Here is a 16975-nt window from a genome sequence, read left to right on the forward strand (position 1 = left end):
AACACCTAAATCAGCAGGAAAAGAAATCTCTGAAAACTGAGAGGACATTTTCAGGCAGAATGAACTGCCAAGAGATTTGGACTTGACATCCCTTCTCTCTCTGTTGGTGACTCAGCTGGAAGTGGTTGAGAACTACAGGCCTGAAAAGCAGAATGACAAGAGACCTGTTCCTTCTTTTTCCTTACTGAAACAGGAGACAGAATTAGTCTTAGAGGAGGAAAAGATTCTGGAAATACTGTAGTTTGGTGTCTGCTTTCTACTTAGCTGTAGGCCCAGAGTTCAAACCCCATGACTGATTTAAAAAAAAAAAAAAAAAATCTCTCGGGCCGGGAGTTTGGCCTAGTGGTTAAAGTGCTTGCCTAGCATGTATGAAGACCCGGGTTCGATTCCTTGGTACCACATACACAGAAAAAAGCCGGAAGTGGTGCTGAGGCTCAAGTGGTAGAGCTCTAGCCTTGAGAAAGTCCAAGGACAGTGCTCAGGCCCTGAGTTTAAGCCCAGGACTGGCAAAAAAAAAAAAAATCTCTGTCATTCAGTTTGGTTGTTCTTGTCATAGGATTTGAATTCAGGGCTTGGATGCTGTCTCTGAGTTCTTTTGCTCAAGACTAGGGCTCTACAGCTTTTGAGCCACAGCTCTACTTCCAGTTTTCTAGTGGTTAACTGGGGATAGGAGTCTCACAGACTTTCCTGCCTGGACTGGCTCACATCTCAGCCTCCTGAGTAGCTAGGATTGCAGGCTGGAGCCACTGGCTGGGTGTCAAAGAATCTTTCAGTTCCTCCTTCAGAATATTTCATGGATTCCTCCTTTTTTTTTTTTTTTTGAGGGTCTTGGACTTGGACTTGGCCTGGGCGCCATCCCTGAGCTCTTCAGTCCAAGGCTACCATCCTACCCTTGAGCCAAGTCCCACTTCCCATTTTCTAGAGCTTAAGCAATCCAGTCTCTCAGGTCCTTTTGTGCCCGGACTGGCTTTAAACCTTGATCCTCAGATCTCAGCCTCCTGAGTAGCTAGGATTACAGGCGTGAGCCACCAGGCCTGGCTAATCCTTCTTTTTCTTAGAGTACTTTCAACGCCTGCATAAGTAAGAGACCTGAAAAATAATAGCTTGAATATGCTATTAGTTTGTTTCTCAAGTGAAAGAAGTGACAATAGGGGGTTGGTCTGACAGCTCCACTGTTATCAGGGAATCAACCTCTATGCAATTTCTTACTTTGTCATTCCTTCTGTATGGCCATTGATCTCCACATCAAAGACGGTTGCTGGTGTTATATCTCCATCTTTCAAAGAGATAGGTCTAAAGAAGTGTTTACTCATTAGAATATAGCCTTTAAATTACTTGGCAAATATGTCTGGCCTTATAATTTCTTGATTTATTTGTATATTTCTTCTTCAATTAACACTTGTATATTGTTAGAAAATAGTCCTGCATAAAAGGTAAGAATATAAATAATCAAATGCCCTGCTTTACCCATTCCCACTTGTATGTGTGAGTGTGTGTGCATGCATGTGTGTACTGGGGCTTAAACTCAAGTCCTCATGCTTTTTCTTGGCTATTGCATGTAAAAGTTGGTGATCTAGCACTTGATCCATACCTCCACTTCCACCTATTTCCACTTTTTATTTTTATTTTTTTTTTGCCAGTCCTGGTGCTTAACTCAGGGCCTGAGCACTGTCCTTTGACACATTTGGCTCAAGACTAGCACAATGCCACTTGAGTCACAGTGAATCGAACCCAGGTTTTCATGCATGCTAGGCAAGCACTCTACCACTAGGCCCCTGTTTCCACTTTTTATTTTATTTTATTTTATTTTTTTTTTGCCAGTCCTGGGCTTGAGCTCAGGGCCTGAGCACTGTCCTTGGACTTTCTCAAGGCTAGAGCTCTACCACTTGAGCCTCAGCACCTCTTCCGACTTTTTTCTATGTATGTGGTACCAAGGAATCGAACCCGGGTCTTCATGCATGCTAGGCAAGCACTTTAACCACTAGGCCAAACTCCCGGCCCCCCTGTTTCCACTTTTTAATGTAAACCTGAAGTAACTCAGTTTAAAAACTCTTTAAGCTTTTTCTCTTGATTTTTACCTTTGTATTTATAAGTAATATGTCTAAATTACTGTTTTGTTATTTAAGAATTTTAGGTCATACTTGTTGACTTTTTGTCAGGGCAGATGAGGTTCTATTTTTCCTTCTTCTCCAGCATTTCCAGTGCAGGTATGTAAGAATTCTTGCTGGGCTGGGAGCGTTGCCTAGTGGTAGAGTGCTTGTCTAGCATGCACAAAGCCCTGGGTTTGATTCCTCAGTACCACATACACAGAAAAAGCCAAAAGTGGAGCTGTGGTTCAAGTGGTAGAGTGCTAGCCTTGAGAGAGCCTTGAGAAAGCCCAGGCCCTGAATTCAAGCCCCAGGACTGGCAAAAAAAAAAGAATTCTTAGTTAAATTATAGATATATAGTTATACCACTGCAACATAAGTGCTGCTCACTGCTACTGAATAGTTTTCTTTTTCTCCCTAACCTTCCTTAATTTGTCTTATTTTCCTTGAAAATATAGTCACATATTCATTTTTACCATACACTTGAAAGACCTGTAGAGATTATGGTCAGGAAACGGATGCTAATTAGCAACTGCTGTTGCAGTTAGTAATGTACATAATGTGTGTGTGTGTATGTATATGTATATGTATGTGTGTTTTGCCAGTCCTGGAGCTTGAACTCAGGGCCTGAGCACTGTCCTTGGGCTTTCTCAAGGCTAGAGCTCTACCATTTGAGCCATACCACTACTTCCTGCTTTTTCTATGTATGTGGTACAGAGGAATCGAACCTGGGTCTTCATGTATGGTAGGTAAGTACTCTACTACTAGGCCAAACTCCTGGCCCCCATAATGTGTTTCTTTTTTGGTCTCTGACCCAGATTCTTCATGTCTGTGTTAGCTTTGCAGGTCAGGTGAAAAATCTTAGAGCCATCACAGTGCTGTTGTAACATTCCTGTTTAGTTTTTGTTTTCTTTCCAGAATTCTTAATATATAATAGATTCTAAATTTTCTATTTTGTGCCTTGGTTTTCCATCTATCCACCTTTCATTCTTTATTATAGCATTTCCTTGATATTACCTTTCTTTTGAAAATTTTTTTTCTTTTGGCTGGTCGTAGGGCTTGAACTCAGCTCCTGGGTGCTATCCCTGAGCTTTTTTTCGCAAGGCTAGTACTCTACATTTGAGCCACAGAGCCACTTCTAGTTTCTTATGCCACTTCTAGTTTCTTATGGTTAATTGAAGATAAGAGACTCATGGAATTTCTTTCCTTCCTGGTTGGCTTTGAACAACCATCCTCAGATCTCAGCCAACTGAGTAGCTAGGATTATAGGTTGAGTCACTGGTGCCAGGATCTTTTCTCTTTTCTATTGAGGCTTTTTTTTTTTTTTTTGCCAGTCCTGGGCTTGAGCTCAGGGTCTGAGTGCTGTCCTTGGACTTGCTCAAGGCTAGAGCTCTACCACTTGAGCCTCAGCACCATTTCCGGCTTTTTTCTATGTATGTGGTACCAAGGAATCGAACCCTGGTTTTGGGCATGCTAGGCAAGCACGCTACCACTAGGCCAAACTCCCGACCGAGGCTTTTTTTTTGTTGTTGTTGTTGTTTTGCCAGTCCTGGGGCTTAAACTCAGGGCCTAAGCACTGTCCTTGGGCTTGGACTTTCTTAAGGCTAGTGCTCTACCACTTGAGCCACAGTACCATTTCGGGCTTTTTCTATGTATTATGTGGTAACCAAGGAATCAAACCCAAGTCTTTGTGCATGCTAGGCCAGCACTCTTACCACTAGGCCAAACTCCAGGCCCTTAGTTTTTTTTTTTTTTTTTTTTTTTTTTGCCAGTCCTGAGCTTGGGCTCAGGGCCTGAGCACTGTCCTTGGACTTTCTCAAGGCTAGCACTCTACCACTTGAGCCACAGCACCACTTCTGGCTTTTTTCTATGAATGTGGTACCAAAGAATCGAACCCCGGTCTTTGTGCATGCTAGGCAAGCACTCTACCACTATGCCAAATTTCCAGCCTTCCTTTTTTCTTTTTTGCTAGTCCTGGGGCTGGACTCAGGGCCTGGGCACTGTCCTTGAGCTTTTTTTGCTCTAAGCTAGCACTGTTACGACCTGAGCTACTGAGCCATTTGTGGCCTTTTCTTTTTATGTGGTACTGAGGGATCAAACTCAGGGCTTCATGCATGCTAGGCAAGTACTCTACCTTAAACCACATTTCCAGTGTCCCCCCACCTTTCTTTCCTTCCTTCCTTCCTTCCTTCCTTCCTTCCTTCCTCCCTCCCTCCCTCCCTCCCTCCCTCCCTCTCTCCCTCCCTCTCTCTCTCCCTCTCTCCTTCCCTCCCTCCCTCCCCCTCTCTCTCCCTCTCTCCTTCCCTCCCTCCCTCCCTCCCTCTCTCTCTCCCTCTCTCCTTCCCTCCCTCCCTCCCTCCCTCTCTCTCTTCCTCCCTTCTTCCCTCCTTCCTCCCTCCCTTTTTTTTTCTCTTTCCTTTTTCCCAGTCCTGGAGCTTGAACTCAGGGCCTAAGCACAGTTCTAGGGCTTTCTCAAGGCTAGAGCTCTCCCACTTGAGCCACAGCACCACCATTTCCTGCCTTTTCCTATGTATATGGTACTGAGGAATCAAACCTGGTCTTCGTGCATGCTAGGCAAACACTCTACCACTAGTCCATACTCCAGGCCTCCTTGTTTTTTGATTACTTCCTTTTTGAGGATAACCTGTTCTTGGTTCATGATATATAGTGCAAACCAAGCTCCAAACCATGAATTTGCATCCCACCTGTCTGGGTTTAAAGCCTGGTTTGCCACTTTCTAGCTCTGTAATTTTTGGCGAAATACTCAATATTAGTTTTGCTTCAGTTATTTTCTTTTTTTTTTTTTTGGTGTGTCATGGAGCTTGTACTTAGCCTCGGCACTGTCCTCAGCTCTTCAGCTCGAGGCTATTGTCATACCCATGAGTTAAACCCCACTTCCTGTTTTCTAAAGTTTAATTAGAGATAACAGTCTCAGATCCTTTTATGCCTAAGCTGGCTTTGAACCTTGATCCTCAGATCTCAGCCTCCTGAGTAGCTAGGATTATGGGTGTGAGCTACCACACCATGGCTGCCTGCTTCAGTTCATTTCTTTTTTTTTTTTTTGCCAGTCCTGGGCTTGAGCTCAGGGCCTGAGCACTGTCCTTGGACTTTCTCAAGGCTAGAACTCTACCACTTGAGCCTCAGCACCACTTCCGGCTTTTTTTTCTATATATGTGGTACCGAGGAATCGAACCCGGGTCTTTGTGCATGCTAGACAAGCACTTTAACCACTAGGCCAAATTCCCGGCCCTTCAGTTCATTTCTGTGGGATAAAAATTGGTAGATATTTTACATACAGGACTGTAAGTATTTTTAAATTTATTTATTTATTTTATTTTATTTTTTGCCAGTCCTGGTCTTGAGCTCAGGACCTGAGCAATGTCCTTGGACTTTCTCAAGGCCAGAGCTCTACCACTTGAGCCTCAGCCCCACTTCTGGCTTTTTTTTTTTATATATGTGGTACTAAGAACTCGAACTCGGGCCTTCGTGCGTGCTAGGCAAGCACTCTACCACTAGGCCAAACTCCCTGATCTAATAATGTATTTTAATAATGATTTTGTGGCTTTATTTTAATTTTTGATTCTCATGAATAAATACAGTTCAGAAATGACAACTATATTTAGTCAGCAATGTCTTCTTGTATAACAATAGAGCAGCTATAAATTACTGACAATAATTATAAAGAACTTTGTTTGAGGAGAAAAAATGTGCTTACTGCCTTACATATGTAACTATAACCCAGCTGTACATCACCCTGACAATAGAAATGATTTTAAAAATCAAGAAAAAGGGCAAATCAAGAAAAAAGAACAAAATAGCAATAAAGAAACATAAATGGATGAAAAGAAAGTACACATACAGTTAGTTCTTCTGCCTCAAATTCTCTTATTTCAGTAGCTTCTTATATATGAATAATTCCATTGTACTTAGGTTTTAGTCATTTTTTATTGTCTTTTCCATTATATTTGAGTTCATTAATGACAGAGTCCTGGTTTCATTCATTCTTGTGTTTTTAGTAGCCATCCTAACGCTTACCAGTTAATGTCTGTGTGCATTATTTATCTGTGGAATGAATGCTTTGTTATGTGAATGAGATAGTGTGAGCCAAGAATGCTGAATTTTCACAGAATAGTGATCTATTTTGAGAGATAGATAATAAATTCTATTTTAAGATTTAATTTGATAGTGTGGGAGGATATACAGATGAGATGATAAGGAAATTAATAAATATTAAAAAGGCCAGACTCAGCCACTAGTACCAGGAAGTAATAACTGAAGAACAAGCAACAAGATCCCCGTTCATCTCCAGATGTGAAGTTACAGGGAGACATAAAGGATTCCTCTGAATCTACCTTTTTCTTTCAGATATTAAGAAGAAAAAGGTAAAGAGAATGTTAGAAGGCATGTCTTTCACAGGGAAGTCCTGAAACTTACTTCTTGTCCCTGTGGTTTTGAGTAGGACTAGATCATATCTCCATATTTTATAATCATAAGCAGCAATAATTTTGGCCACATACACTGACTGTCTAATGATCAGAGGTTGTAGAATGCCATGACCATATGTATTCCCCCAGCTTAGAAAATGTGGACTGTAGATAAGAACCACTAATTTGAGTCTGTATTTCTGCATTGGGAGTGGGAAATGTTTCTCCTTCATCCTATTAAACTAAAGTGGTAGAGTACTAGTTTTGTCAGAGCCTAAGCCTAAAGTTCAAGCCCTACAACTGACAAATAAAGCAGTACAGAAGAACCGAAATGAAAATCTCCCTGCTCCTATCACTGGGCCCATTAAAAAAAATACTCCTATTCCCTGGGGGTATACATATGGTCATGGCATCTCTCAAGTTTTACTTGTTATTATGAGTATTTTTTAATATATTCACTTAAGATCTATTTCTTTTTCATACCACAGAGTATTTCATTGCATACATATCTCATTGTTATGTTGTATATTGTCATTATAGGAAAGATAACATTTATTTTTGTAAATGCAATTTTATTATTATTGTACAAAGGAGCTACTATTTCATAAGTCAGATAATAATACTTTTGGTTTTTTGGACAATGTCATCCCTTCCCTTGCTGGGAAGATATTATTTCAAGCCTATTTTTACCCAGTTGGAACTTCAGGAGAGTAATAAGTAGTTCACGAGGAAAAGTGGTTTGAGGAAGGATGATTAAATGAGTTTTGCACATATTAGGATGGAATTCTTTATCATATTTTTTTAAAAATAGGTACTTTGAAATGTTACTGCTACAAACATCAGCAATATCAGACTTTTCATTTCTAGTAGATAGTTATGTAAGGTATATTGTTCTCAACAAAATTACTGATTTATTATCTACATGATACTGTAGATTTTTCTTTTTGGATCAAAAAGAAAAATCATGTCTTTTAGGGATGCTGATAGAATTGGCCTCTGGTTAAAGGTTGGGGCCAAGGGACATTTGAAAATAGTATTAGAAGCTATTTGTGAAACTAGAAGCTAGAATTTATAACTGACAAATTGAGAGGAAAAAAACTGAAAGCCAAAGAAATCTTCTCATGTACCACAAGAGAATAATGCATGAAGACTCCCTGGCAGGCTTTTCAAATCTTACCTTATTCTAGTTTTCATGATAAGGTTTTGGAAATTAAAAAAGACAAACAAATAGTAATAGCATTATTTGTGTGTGTATGTGTGTTTGTGATTATTGGCCTGAATCATTACAAAAGAGATGCTATTGGAACTTAGCTTTTGTTTTGCTTTCTGGCAAGTGGGGAGCAGGTGGAGTTCCTTGGTGGCTGTTGCTTGGATGGCCTTGTTTCTCTTAAAGAGTCCAATTCTCTTGAGAATAATCTTCTTTCTTTCCTTGGCCAACAGTACTTTGTGTTCTTGCCACTTGGGCAAGGTAGACTGTGCAGGTTGCCCCTGGGTTCTGGCTGGTCTTTGCCTGGTTTTTCTGCCTCTGAATGGGAGCTGCTGTTCTCATATATTGTGATGTGCCGTTGAAGGCTCTTGCTTTTTCCCTTTTTAGCCAGTCTCCAGCTGTTTCCCATCTTATGGAAATTCCTTAAAGCTTCTGCTCCCTTGAAAATTTCCATAGTATGGCTGTCTAATCACAATTTTAAAAAACTATCTTTGACATTATTGCTAGGGTTTTGTAAAGAAAAAATGAAGAGGAGACCTGTGCTTTGTGCTTGGTAGATTTTTTGTTTTCGCTGTTTTCTGCCTAGTCTCTTCTGATGTGTATAGGATTTATTCATTTGATATTGTTATTGTTTCAGTAGTACTTGTTTGATCAATTATTTTTGTACTTAATTTTATGGTCTATCCTAACAGTGTTGCAGCAGAAGATAGACAAAAGATGTGAATAATAATGGTCTCATTGACAGATAAATGCAAATGAAGACTGCTGAAGAACTAATTTTTTCCACCTATCAGTTGGTAGGGATCAAGCTGTTACATTAAACAATGAGGGTATAGAGTAGAGAAATAGGTTTTGCTGCTGGGCTGTAAGTTGGTACATCTGTGTAAGATGTAAGTAATACTTTAATATCTCATTGGAGAGTCATTTGTTAAAAATCTGAAGGCTACCTAAATATTCACCAAATGTAGATATCATTCAATTATAAAATGATACCCAGTTCCTGAGTTCAAGCCCCACAACTAATTTAAAAAAAAAGGAGGGGGAGTTTGGCCTACTGGTAGAGTGCTTGCCTATCATGCACAAAGACCCAGGTTCGATTCCTTTGGTACCACATACATAGAAAAAAGCTGGAAGTGGTGCGGAGGCTCAAGTGGTAGAATTCAAGCCTTGAGAAAATCCAAGGACAGTGCTCAGGCCCTGACCTCAAGCCCAGGCAGGACTGGCAAAAAAATAAATAAATAAAAGAAAGGGGAGGAGATGAAGCACTAATTACAGGAATATATATATATATATAATATATCTTTTAGATGTATATAATATGTATCTAAAAGATATATAAAATGTATATGTATATATGTGTGTATATATGTATGTATGTATATATGTATATATATAGGTTCTTATTATGTCACCTTCTATTCCTATCTCTTTCATACATAATTTTCATACATAATGAGAAGAATGACTTTTCATCCTCTTAGCAGTAATAGTGGAGCTAGATGACAGGGAAGCAACAGCTTTAAAATATTAAGAGAAAATAATGGACTAGAGTGCTTTAGCTAGCTGAAGTACCAATTAAATATGCAGGTTGAATAAAGATATTTTCTAACTTCCCAAGTTTTAGAACATTTCCCAGGCATACTTTTTCAAGACTCCTTGCATATGAAGGAATAAGGCAAGGAAGATGGAATTCAGGAAACGGAAACCCAACACAGGGCAGAAAAATCGTAGGATCAATAACTGTTATAGCAGGCTAGGAAAAAGACAGCTTCAGGATCTCAAGAAGAGTTAAAAATAGAACTGATAAATGGGTGCTGGTGGCTTATGCCTGTAATCCTTACTAATCAGGAGACTGAGCTCTGAGGATTGCTGTTCAAAGCCAGCCCAGTCACTAAAGTCCATGAGACTGTTATCTCCTAGTTCACCGTTAGAAAACCAGAAACGGGTGGCGGGGGGTAGGGGGCAGGAGTTTGGCCTAGTGGTAGAGTGCTTGCCTAGCATACAAGAAACCCTAGGTTTGATTCCTTGGTACCACATATATGGAAAAAACAGGAGGTGGTGCTGCGGCTCAAGAAGTAGAGCCCTAACCTTGAAAAAGCCCAGGGACAGTACTGAGGCCCTGAGTTCAAGCCCCAGGACGGGCAACACACACACACACACACACACACACACACACACACACAGTACAATACTGGCCAAAAAAAAAAAAAAATGAAGGAAGGAAGGAAGCAATCCAGCCAGCTAGCCAGCCAGAAGTGGCTCTGTGGCTCAAGTAATAGAGTGATAGCCTTGAGCTGAAGAGCTCAGGGACAACATCTAGCAACACCCAGGCACAGAGTTCAAGCCCCACAACTGACCAAAAACAACAACAAAAAATAGAACTGATAGAGCTGGGAGCCAGGGGCCTAAGACAGAGTATCAGGATATTGGTTTGAAGTCAGCCCAAGCAGGAAACTCAGACTGATCGCCAGTGACCCCACCAAAAACTAGAATGGGTCTATGACTCAAGTAGAATACTAGTCTTGAGAACAAAATCTCAGGGATAGTGCTTTAGACCTAAGAGTTCAACCTCCAGGGCCAGCATAAAACAAAACAGAGCAACAAAAAATATAGAACTGATAGATCACTTAATTTGGCTGAATTAACTATGTAGAACGTTATAATACTGTAGAAGAAACGAAGTAATGAAACATAGTTACACGGAAAAAATAATAAAACAACCATCAAGGTTTAGCAAAATGAGACAACTTTAAATAGGACTTGTATGGAATTGGAGCTCATTCACTAGATACAGATAATTCAGGACAGTCCCCTGTAAGTGTAGGCAGTATATGATAATTACTTGAACATACTTTCTTCTCTTACACAGTTGAACATTATAGTCTCTGTATTTTCTTAGCACTTTTGTCTTATGAAAGCTCATTTTCAGACTAATTATCATTGTTATGAATTTGTTTTGAGACCTTTTTTTTTTTGCCAGTCCTGGGCTTGAGCTCAGGGCCTGAGCATTGTCCTTGGATTTTCTCAAGGCTAGAGCTCTACCAGTTGAGCCTCAGCACCACTTCCAGCTTTTTTCTATGTATGTGGTTCCGGGGAATTGAACCCGGGTCTTCGTGCATGCTAGGCATGCACTCTACCACCAGGCCAAACTCCTGGTCCTAGCCCTTTTTTTTTTTTTTTTTTTAATGTGTCATGGGGCTTGAATTCTGGGCTTGGGTGCTGTCCCTGGGCTCTTCAGCTCTAGGCTACCACCCTACCCCTTGGCCTGGGCATTGTCCCTGAGCTCTTCAGCTGAAGGCTACTGTCATATGTTGAGCCTAGATCCACTTCCTGTTTTCTAGAGGTAAATTAGAGATAAGAGTCTCAGGTCCTTTTGTGCCCTGGCTGGCTTTGAACTCTGATCCTCAGATCTCAGCCTCCAGAGTAGCTAGGATTACAGGCATGAGCCACTGTGCCTGGTTTGAGACATTTCTTGAAGAGAGCTAGTTCATCCTAAGATCTGTGGGATAAGTGTAGATTGTTTTTGTGTTTGTGTTGGCTAACATAGTTTTAGTTCCATTTTCCTCTTCTAACTGTATCTAATGGCTAATATATTTATTAATGAGAAAGGTAGGTATTTCATTTTGTAAGTTTGTAAGTATTTATATTTAAATATATCAAAGTATGACTCTTTTCCACCATTTTTCATTTTGTTTCTGTATTTTTTAGGTGGTTTTGTGGAAATGCAGATGTGAGGACATTCTACCACATTAGAAGATGGGATCACAGAGTAGCAGGATCAGTGATCTGCCTAAAAATGAGTACTTGACAAAGTTATCAGGCTCAGAATCTGTCTCTGAAAATGACCCATTTTGGAATCAGCTTCTTTCGTTTTCTTTCCCTGCACCAACTAGCAGGTAAGAGATTGCTTGGAGGTCAAAAATTTATGTAGAAGGCCACATGAACTTGTGTGCTATGTGGCTTTTAACAAAGTACGTTTTAGTGTTGGTTAGCTCTGTCACACATGTAACCAGTAGAAAATAGAAATAGTAGAAAAATGTGAGATGAGTTTTTCTCTTCTGTTTCTGCTACTTAGCCATCTTTTTCCTCCTCCAGATGATTGCTAGCAGCATTTCCTTTAGACGTATTACACAGTTATTGGGGTATCTTATGTAGTCTCATAAAAATGTTTAAATACAGATGCAGCATACTATCCTTTGCTTATTTTCCCCTCACAGTTAGGGAAAATTATATCTTATCTATAAGCACATAAGCAGCAACTTATTTTTTTTAATGGCTGTGGAATATTCTTAGATAGAATGATTTAGCCTATTTAGATTCAGACTATTTCTAGTCATTTGTTCTATCAAGTAGTGGTGAATATACTGTTTCTCATATACAAGTCTAAGAAAATACATTAAGAGTGAATATAAGCAGCAATTTAACCAATGTTCGGATGGCCACTGTAATCTGGATTGAAAGTCTTACATATGCTTCAAACTAATTAGTCACCTGTTTTAAAATTAGACCAGAGATCTATTTGTGCTTAAGCAATATGCTTTTTTACAAATGCTATTCAGAAACCTTTTCTGCATTATGAAAATTGTATTTTGCATACTGAGCACTAGATGGTGCTCATATAAGGCAAAAAAGGCAGCATTGGTAGTCATTTAAAACTCATGTTTTTTATTAGTAAGCTATTACATATTTATTCCTTTGTTTTTTTTATAACCACCCTGGAGCTTGAAGACAGAGCCTGGGTACTGTCCTTGGGCTTTCTCAAGACTTTTCTATGTATGTGGTAACAAGGAATCAAACCCAGATCTTTGTGCATGTTAGGCAAGCACTCTACCACTAGGTTAAACTCTTGCCCCCACTCCATATTTCTTCTTCTTCTTCTTTTTTTTTTTTGCCAGTCCTGGGCTTAAGCTCAGGGCCTGAGCTCTGTCCTTGGATTTTCTCAAGGCTAGAACTCTACCACTTGAGCCTCAGCACCACTTCCAGCTTTTTCCTATGTATGTGGTACCCAGGACTCGAACCCCGGACATGCCAGGCAAGCACTCAACCACTTTATTAATATTGATTTTTACATCATATTTCAAATGACGTGATTAACAAATAAGTATTCAAGAAGGGAATCTCTAGCCATATTTATTCTTAACATTCGTCATTTAAGTGTTCATTTATTCTAGTACCGGAAGTTTCACACTAAGGCTACTTTCCTACCCTTGGGCCTGGGTGTTATCCCTGAGCTCATCAGCTCTAGGCTATCTATCGCCATACCCCTTGAGCTATAGCACCACTTCCGGTTTTCTATTGGTTAACTGGAGATAAGGGTCTCTCTTTAGTGCCCAGGCTGGCTTTGAACCTTGATCCTGAGATCTCAGCCTCCTGAGTAGCTAGGATTGCAGGTGTGAGCCACCGCACTGGCTCTAAGGATAATTTTTAAAGATCAAGGCTACCACTTTAATGCACAAGCCACAGTTCTGCTTTCAGCATTGTGGTGAGTAATTGGAGATAAGAGTCTCAAGGGCTTTTCTGTTCAGGCTGGCTTCAGACTGCAATCCTCAGATCTTAGCTTCCTGAGTAGCTAGCTAGGCATGAGCTACTATAGTATGTAGTGATGTATTTCCTTTTTATTGTATGTATGTATGTATGTATGTATGTATGTATGTAATCTATGTCAGTCATGGGTCTTGAATTCTAGGCCTGGGCCTTGTCCCCTCAGCTCTTCAGCTCAAGGCTACCACCCTACCCCTAGAGCCACAGAGCCCCTTCTGTTTTTTTTTTTTTTTTTTTTTTGCCAGTCCTGGGCTTGAGCTCAGGGCCTGAGCACTGTCCTTGGACTTTCTCAAGGCTAGAGCTCTACCACTTGAGCCTCAGCACCACTTCCAGCTTTTTTCTATGTATGTGGCACCAAGGAATCGAACCCGGGTCTTCGTGAATGCTAGGCAAGCACTTTAACCACTAGGCCAAACTCCTGGCCCCCCTTCTGGTTTTTTAGTGGTTAATTGAAGATAAGAGTCTCATGGACTGTAATGCCTGGGCTGGCTTTTAATTGTGATCCTCAGATTTCAGCCTCCTGAGTAGCTAGGATTATAGGCGTGAGCCACTGCGCCTGGCTTTGTATTTCCTTTTTTTTTTTTTTTTTGCCAGTTGTGGGCTTGGACTTTCTCAAGGTTAGAGCTCTACCATTTGAGCCTCAGCACCATTTCTTGCTTTTTTCTATGTATGTGGTACCGAGGAATTGAACCCAGGTCTTCGTGCATGCCAGGAAGCACTCTACCACTAGGCTAAACTCCCGGCCCCTGTATTTCCTTTTTAATAAATTGAAATATTCTCATATTACTTTGCCTAAACATTCATTTTTGAGGCCTCCTGTTTTCAAGCACTGTTTTACAGGCTGAAAACATGAATGTCAAGGTCCCTTCTCACATAGCTTATATATTAGTGGAACAGATGGGCAATACACAAATGAGCAAATATATAAGGTTATTCTGGGATGTGCCCAGTATAATAAAGAAAATAAAGCAGAACAAGGTCACAGAGTATTATGGGACAGAACATTTCTGTACATGAGAGTCACCAGGAAAGCAGACTTTGAGCAGGGACTCTGGTGAAGCCAGTAGTAAACATGCAGACTTTGGAGAAAGAGTGTAATTGTAGAGAGAATCATAGCATCAAGAGCCTGAAGCAGGAGTCCATTCTAAATTTTAGAAGAATAGCAAAAAGGCCAGTATGGTGAGCATGGAAACAAATTACATAGGGACTTTGCTTGTATTGAAGATTGTTTTATATTTTATGGTAATTCTGGAGGCAAGCATGGTTGTTGATGGTGGTGGTGGTGGGGTTTTTTTTTTTTTTTTTGCCTGTCTTGGGGCTTAAACTTAGGGCCTGGGCACTGCCCTTGAATTTTTTCCAGCCTAGTGCTCTACCACTTGAGCCACAGCACCACTTCCAGCTTTTTCTGTGTATGTGGTAGGAGGAATTGAACCAAGAACTTCATGCATGCTAGATGAGAACTATATCACTAGGCCGTGCTCTGGGCCTGAGGCAAGCATGTTTGATGCTGGTACTAGGCAGTTTTATCTAGTTTTTTTGTAATTTACAGTTTTACAATAAACCAAGATTTTACTCACAAAATTTTCTGTTGTAAAAATGCATAGCATAAAGTATCTTTTAACTCATTATTAAATGTGTAATTCAGTGGTTTTAAGTGTGCTTACAACTGTTAAAAAACCATCCCAATTCTTCATTTTCAGAACCTTTTCATATAGAACAGAAATGCTGTACTTAAACCAGGCTAGATCATGCCTGTAATCTTAGCTACTCAGAAGGCTGAGATTTGAGGATCGCAATTCAAAGCCAGTTAGAGCAGGAAAGTCCATGAGACTCCTGTCTCTCTCTAACAACCAAAAAGTGCTGAAAATAGAGCTGTGGTTCAAGTGATGTTCAGCCTTGAGAAAAAAAAGGGACATTGCCCCAGATCTGAATTCAAGGCCCAGCACTGGCACAAACACAGAAAAACTTGCTGTACTTACTAAATAGAACTAACTTCCCATTCTCCACTTCCTAGTAAAGTGTGCTCTACTTTCTATCTATGAATTTGTCTACATTAGGTACTTTTTTTTTTTTTGCCAGTCCTGGGGCTTGAACTCAGGGCCTGAGCACTGTCCTTGGTCTTTCCTCAGGTCAGCACTCTTAACACTTCAGCCACAGCTTTTCTATGTTTATAGTACCAAGGAATTGAACCCCAGTCTTAGTGCATGCTAGGCAAGCACTCTACCACTAGGCCAATCTCCCGGCCTCAGTGTTTTTTAAATTTTAATTTGTTGTGTGTGTGGGGGTGTGTGTGTGTGTACCCCCACACTCCCCCACATATCTATATACATACATACATACACATATATATATGTATATACACACACATACACACATATATTTTTTAAGCCCCCCCTCTATTCTCTTTTAAATTGTTGAGTTCTGATGACAAGCTTGATTTTACTTTGAGAATTTTTTTTGGTGGCTCACACTTGTAATCTTAGCTATTCAGGAGGCTGAGATCTGAGGATCATGGTTCAAAGCCAGCCCAGGCACTAATATCTGTGAGACTTATCTCCAATTAACCACCAGAAAACCAGAGGTGGTGTTGTGGCTCAAGGGGTAGGATGATACTCTTGAGCTGAAGAGCTCATTGACAACACCCAGGCCCAGAGTTCAAATCCCACAATGAAAAAAAAGTGTACATTCTGCTGAGGCTTTAATAATCTTGCAAATATTATTAATTCACTCTTTATTGAGCTCTAACTGTAGGAGGCAGGAGGCTTGCTTCCTTAAAGCATCTATTTTCTTGTTGAATTCTGTTTTCTATCTACTGTTATTCCCATATGACAAAACTGAGGCTTAGGAACCTTGTCTAAGGTTAACCAGTGAGTAGCTTGGACAGATTTCAACTAGGTTTATGTAGTTCATAGATGAATTCTATTGGCTATCATACAGCACTGTGTTCTTTTGGAAATGTAGATTAGTCATGGACCAAGCTTCACATAAAGACAAAAGAGCTAGTAATCTTTGAAAAAGAATCCTGAGATTGTATGTTCATATTATAAACTCATCCAAACTATGGGTCATAATCACAGGTATCTTATGTTTCAATGTCATTTTTTTCACCAACATACATGTAAGCTGATGAGTGATCTGTCTAGTATTTTGCCTTGCTTGAATGTAGTTTGTATTCTCTCTGGCTAGAGAGCTGCTTGAGTGATCCTTTTTCAGTTTATTTGCTTCCTCATTGGAGAAATAAGAAAGAGACCTTTACTGAATTAACTTGAGTTTCTTTTTCTTTTCTTCTTCTTCTTTTTTTTTTTTTTGGCAGTCCTGGGCTTGAGCTCTCTACCACTAGGCCAAACTTCCAGCCCTAACTTAAGAGTTTCTACTGGCAGAAACAATTATGTGATTGTAAAAGTTTTTTTTGAATCTTTGGTGTCTATCTCTGTACTTTTATTCTTTTTGGCACACTTTATGGATAGCTTTATTAGAACTTTAAAAATTGAAACAGAGATGGTATACTAAACTGTCTTTAAAATTCTCTTTAAATCTCTCATCATAGATTTGCTTGGGTGGTGACCAAAATAACCTTGTATGCCATTTTACTAATGGAATAAATAATCTGAAACTTGATGTGTTATTTTCTCAAGATGAGGGATCATAAGAAGTTCAGTTATTATATCTTGAATCAAAACTTTTATTTTCTGACCTTCATGTGTACTTGTTTTTTT

The 16975-nt window shown here is 39.9% G+C and overlaps 1 protein-coding gene across 3 annotated transcripts in view; it reads left to right on the forward strand.

Annotated features, from left to right (window-relative positions):
- The window catches only part of Dym (dymeclin), a 253030-nt gene that overhangs the window by 4397 nt on the left and 231658 nt on the right, over positions 1-16975 (forward strand). For 2 of the 3 annotated variants that reach the window (XM_090353126.1, XM_090353124.1), the window contains exon 2: positions 11427-11614. In XM_090353126.1, the coding sequence (XP_090209252.1) occupies positions 11475-11614 (140 nt within the window). In that variant the 5' untranslated portion in view covers positions 11427-11474. Of the gene's footprint in view, positions 1-11426; positions 11615-16975 lie in introns of those variants that run through there. The other variant, XM_090353125.1, reaches the window with a different exon arrangement.

The sequence above is a fragment of the Megascapheus bottae genome, chromosome 19 (genome assembly GCF_031878675.1).
Source record: "Megascapheus bottae isolate mThoBot1 chromosome 19, mThoBot2.hap1, whole genome shotgun sequence".
Taxonomy (NCBI): Eukaryota; Metazoa; Chordata; class Mammalia; order Rodentia; family Geomyidae; genus Megascapheus; species Megascapheus bottae.